The 5352-nt window shown below is 63.4% G+C and overlaps 1 protein-coding gene across 1 annotated transcript in view; it reads right to left on the bottom strand.

Moving 5' to 3' along the window:
- LOC102773250 (ATP-binding cassette sub-family C member 11) overlaps window positions 1-5352 on the bottom strand; it is a 39828-nt gene that overhangs the window by 12694 nt on the left and 21782 nt on the right. The window contains exons 12-17 of the mRNA XM_015564694.1: window positions 5070-5141; window positions 3729-3853; window positions 1797-2002; window positions 772-980; window positions 616-700; window positions 70-159 (exon numbers count right to left, since the gene is read on the bottom strand). Coding sequence (XP_015420180.1) covers window positions 70-159; window positions 616-700; window positions 772-980; window positions 1797-2002; window positions 3729-3853; window positions 5070-5141 — 787 coding nt within the window. The remainder of the gene's footprint in view (window positions 1-69; window positions 160-615; window positions 701-771; window positions 981-1796; window positions 2003-3728; window positions 3854-5069; window positions 5142-5352) is intronic.

Below are 5352 nucleotides of genomic sequence, written 5' to 3'. Positions count from 1 at the left end.
CCCGGGGACCCGGGCTCGGGGCGGGGCGGGTCCTGGGGGCCCCCGGCAGGCGTGGGGCCCAGCCCGCACCTCCGGTCGCCCGGATGTAGTGGTGGTAGACACGCCACGTCGGGGACCCTTCTTCCATCTTCTCCTTCTGTGTGAGCTGGTTCTGCAGCCCTGGGTGGGGAGGAGGAGGAGGAGAAGGCGTTCCTCCCGGCTCTTCCTGGCGCCCAGCGGCTCCCTGCAAAGCTTCTGCGCCTGCCCCCCTCCCGCTCCCTCACCTCCCGGCAGCAGCGCAGCGCCCGCCCAGCCTGCCCCTAATCCACGGAACACCCTAGACCCCAGAGCCTGGAAAGGGGGTCCACCCCCAACTGTTCAACAAGCCCTAAGGGCCTGACGTCCCACACGCTGGACGGGTCAGAGGGGCAGCTGGAGAGAAGGGGACAGAGGTGACCTAGGGCCAGGATCCTGGATCCTAATTGTCATCACGATACTGTGCAACCTGGGGAAGTCACGCAACCTCTGTGTCCTCGTCGATGGACAGTGAGATGCTCTGCAGCAGCACGCTTCTGCGGCAGCTGCCCCAAAGCCGCTGGGATCCCAGCCGGCCGGGGCCAGACCCAGCGTCCTCACCTTCACTGTCCCCAAGAGGCTCCTCCTGGAGGGGGCGCTGGGCCGGGTCTCCCACCTGAGGCTCTCTGGCCTCCTGGAGTGTGTTCTGGGGGAAGCAGGGCTGTGAGCGAGGGGGTTCCTCCCCGAGGGGGAGGGGCGGGGGCGGGGACGGATCACCTGTGTGGCCTCCCCGTGCATCATCTGGATGAGGTGGGCGTATCGCCCCTTCTTCTGCATCAGCTCACTGTGAACCCCCTGCTCACAGACTTTCCCGTCTTCCAGCAAAACGACCTGGTCGCAAAACTGCAGATACTGAGGAGCCAGAAGAAATAAGATGTCCAGTGAGCACACAGAGAGCTGTTCAGCCTCACTATTCCCCAGGAAACCTGAGTTCAAGTCGGGATACAACGTTATTTTATACTGGAGGCCCAGTCCGTGGGCTGAATGCTCTATCCACTGAGCCGCACCAGCCAGGGCCCTTCCTAAAGCTTCTTGTGCCTCTTCTTATACCAGGAAGCGGGTGAGGCTCAGCTAGAAGAGGAGGGAGGAATAGCGACAGTGTCTGCGGCCAACGCCAAGGATGAGTGTCACCGTGGCCGGAGGGTGAGCACGGCCAGGAGGGCAGGGGGGCCGCCTGGACCCCTCAGGGCACACCCCGAGGCACCTAACAATGGGGCGCCCCTGGCCTCAGCACTCGGTGCTCCCCATGTGCAGGAGAAAGCGCCCCTCGGGGGTGGCGTGGGGTAGAGCAGACGTGGCGCGTGGCACGTGGCACCGCGAAACGCCACTCACTGGGAAGGCCGGCCCCGGGCCACCGCGGCCACAGGACGGGGCTCGAGGTCGTCGGGCTCCCGAAATAAGGGGACGGACAAGCACCGCCTGCTCCCCTCGCGTGGGTGTCAGACAGGAGCCGCAGACGAGCCAATAAAGAAGCCAGTGCGGACGCGGAGGACGGGGCTGCCTCACCTGAAGCGAGGCGCGCGGGGTGCTAGACTGGGCTTTGCCCGTGGAACGTGGCCACAGGCTGCGCTGCGATCACAGTGAAGTGGGGACAGCACTGCCCCTTCTCTCGGGGGCCAACAACGGCGAATTATCAGAAACGCAGCCATCAGGACGACTCCCCGTCCTGGGGCCTTGGCTATGTTCCCCCTGAAGAAGGGGTGCTGGCCAGCGATGGACAGGGTGGGGGGGCACACGGGCACGTGGGAGGTTCCCCCTCTCGACTTCCCTCCCTCGTTGGGGGGCTCGGAGGCAGCGCGGTGGGGGCCCCTCTGTGTGCCAGGAGGCAGCGTGGGGCCCGGGGCCCACAGGGCGAGCTGCCCGCCGCCCCCTCACCTCCGTCATGTCTCCGAAGGGCAGGATCTCCAGGTCGCGGTTCAGGGAGCAGCAGTGGAGCACCTGGCGGTACCTGCAAGGTCGGGGGGCTGAGGGACGCGCGGGCAGACCTGCATCCCCCAGGTGTGGAGGGGGCGCGCTCGCACTGCCGGCTAAGGAGCCTGTCCGCGTCCTCCTGCCTCTCCCTTCCGATCTCGCGCGCGCACGGGGCGAACATCGGAGCAGAAATGAAAGGAGACACGGCGCAGCGAGCAGCGTCTCTGGCGTCTGTGGCCCTGGGGCTTTTTGTTGTCCTTGTTCATCCTCCCCCGAAGATATTTTTTCAATTGATTATTAGAGCGAGTGGGAAGGAGAGAGAGAGAGGAGCATCAATGTGAGAGAGACGCATCGATGGGTTGCCTCTTGCATGTGCCTGGATGGGCCCAGGGTCAAACCTGCAGCCCAGGTACGTGCCCTCGACCGGAAGCAAACCCTGGACCCTTCAGTCCTTGGGCCGGCGCTCTAACCACTGAGCAACGCCGGCCAGGGCCCCTCAGTGGCTTTTCTTAGGAGCAACTGCCATTACAGTTTCTTATGTATTTATTCAGGAACAGCCCATTCCTGTGGGCCCGTGGGCAGCTTATATGGTTTAAGGGTCCTGAGTACCCCATCACGCTGCACAGGCGGCGGCGTATGTCACGTGCCCCTGGGATGGACATGGGGAGTCTCTCCAGTCCTTTGCTGCTGTGACCATGTGCCGTGTGGACACTCCTGCGCACGGGTCTCCGTGTTCGGTGAGATTCTCTGTGTTGCGTGCCTAGCAGCGCCCAGCCTGTGTTTGTTTTGGACAGATATTTCGAAAGGGCCCCGAGTCCCATCGGTGTGCGGGCAGACGGTGATCAGATTAGGGCTGTGTTAGGACGACGCCCCGGGGGGTGGACACAGGGAGAAGCGGGAGCCAGGGCACCGGGCCAGGGCCAGGGAGCAGTCCCGGCCAGAGCACAGCGCAGAGCTGGCCGCCAGCGGAGAAGAGAGGAACGCAGAGACGGAAGGAGACAGCGCCGTCCAATGAGAAGGGGGCTGCGGGAGGAGGCGGCTGGCCCTGGAGAGCCATCGCACCGATTGGGCAACGCGGGGACCGGCCAGCAGCTCACCAGTTGGCACTGGGCCTGGCCGGCTGGAGCTGGTCAGTGTGAACCCGTCCAGGCCTGTGCCCTCGGGGCTGTGACTCGGGGGGAGGGGCCGGTTGCAAAATCCAACAAAGCCAACAGAGGCCGAGTCCCGGAGCCGAGCCCGGCTGTGGCCTGCGGGCACGGTTCCCCGCCCTCCCCCATCCTCTGCCCCACAGCCACTCGTGGTCGCCAGGGGAATGTGTGAGCAGGTCACCCCCCCGCCCAGGAACCCAGCTGATTCCTCCACGTTGACAACCTCGTCACCCCTTGACCTCCCTCTGACTTTGAGTCAGGAAGGGATTCACACAGACACCCGTGGAGCTAACCTTTCGGAGGGGGAGGGCCCATAGACCAAAGTAGTGAAACCTGGAATTGCTGACAGCCACGGGGTTCAGGCCCAGCGGCATCAATCCCCCAACTCTGGGCACGTGACTGACCCTTTTGGGGCCTCAGCCGCCTGGCCTAGAACGTGGAGAGGACAGTGGCCTTCCTCTCGCAGCCAGGAGGGCGGTGCTGGTGCCTGAAGGGAGCCCATGCGGGTGCCAGCCACTCTCAGGCGGCCACTCGCAGCGGGGGGTGGGAGGATGGGGGAACCTTCCCCAGACAGCCCCCTCCCCCACGTCCTCCCTGCCCCTCCCAGAGGCTTACCGGGCCTGGTCACACTGGCTTCCCATGAGGATGTTGTCCCTGACGCTGCCCGTGAGGAGCCAGGCCTGCTGGGGCACGTAGGCCAGGCTCCCGTGCACGCCCACCGAGCCCTCCAGCAGGTGCATCTGTGGATGTGAGTCAGCCTCAGGGCAGTGCCCAGGGGACAGCCAGGGCCCCGCTGGCCTCTGGACCCCAGGGCTCGCCTATGAAATGGGACTTAGGATGACATGCTCCTGCCCGGCCGGCGTGGCTCAGTGGTTGAGCGTCAACCTAGGAACCAGGGGGTCACGGTTCGATTCCAGGTCAGGGCACAGGCCTGGGTTGCAGCTCAGTCCCCAGTGGGGGGCGTGCAGGAGGCAGCCGGTCCATGATTCTCTCTCATCATTGATGTTTCTCTCTCTCTCCTTCTCCCTTCCTCTTTCTGAAATAAAAACATGTTTTTTAAAAAAATGGAACCTCAGTTGTACAAACACAAGGACCTTAATTTAAAAAACAAAAGTGAGTCAGGGTGTGACCCCGAGAACGCGGAGCTAAACCAGGACGTTCCCCACGGGGACGAGCAGGGCTTGCGTGGAAGACACCCCATGCTTTTCCCGCTTGGTTTCCAGCCCCTTTCCATGGGTGGAATGCCCAGGCCCGCCCTGACCTGCCCTGGGTGTCCCAGAGCTGCTCCTAACGTGAGGACGTCGCCATGGCTGGGTGGGGCGTGGGCCTCGTGTTTTGGGCGTCACCGTGGGGAGCCACTACAGTGTTTGGACAGGTTCAAGCCTTGGACTGAGGAGAGGGCACAGTCCTCTCGTGGCCACGTGCAAGTCCCAGCTTGGAGGGCAGAGCCCTCCCAGCACAATTACAGCCAACAGCTGTAGTTGTGAGCTGGAACCTGTGGTCCGAACACGTGGCCCCACGTGCCTGTGTGATAGAGTTCAGGTGCATGTAATTGAGTGGGACTGAAATCCACGAGAATGTTGTAAACATCTTGATCACGCCCTTACTTTGCCTCATGGCATCTGCTATAAAATAAAGACACGGCTGTAGGCGCTGGTGCTGTCTCTCAGAGAAGCAGCGTCCCACCCAGACCCGGCTTTCGTTCTCTTGTCTGTCTTTTCTAAGCCTTCCAGCCGCCCCCGCTCAGGGTCACCCTTGGCCGTGCGGGCGCGGCACACGTCACTGCCAAAGAGTTAGTGGGAAAGGGTCACCATCGCTGTCGTTTAAAGCGGCGCCACAGGAGATGGTTCTACGCAGATGCGGCCAACGGCAGCCCCTGCCGCGTCTGGTCATCGGGCCTACGGGTCGGACCACCGTGTTCTTCCTGCTTCTCAGTGAGAGAAACTTCAAACTCACCTCCCCCAGGACGGCTGACAGCAGGCTGCTCTTGCCGCTCCCGGTGCTGCCGCAGACCCCCAGCAGGGTCCCCTGGAAAGCCCACACAGACAGGCGTCGGCACGGACGGCCCTCCCTCTCCCCCAGCTGCGCCCGGGGTTTGAACCCAAAATGGCCAACAGAAAACAAAACAACCACGCACACCCCACAGCCACACGGGCAAGCGCATCTCCAGAGGAGATCTGAGGTCGGTCTATAGGGGGCGGCCTCCGGGGAAGGCGGGTGAGTGGCAACGGCGGAGGGG

Source organism: Myotis davidii, unplaced genomic scaffold, assembly GCF_000327345.1.
Source record: "Myotis davidii unplaced genomic scaffold, ASM32734v1 scaffold181, whole genome shotgun sequence".
NCBI lineage: Eukaryota > Metazoa > Chordata > Mammalia > Chiroptera > Vespertilionidae > Myotis > Myotis davidii.
Note: the sequence above shows the minus strand (reverse complement) of the source record. Positions and strands in the feature narration are given on the sequence as shown.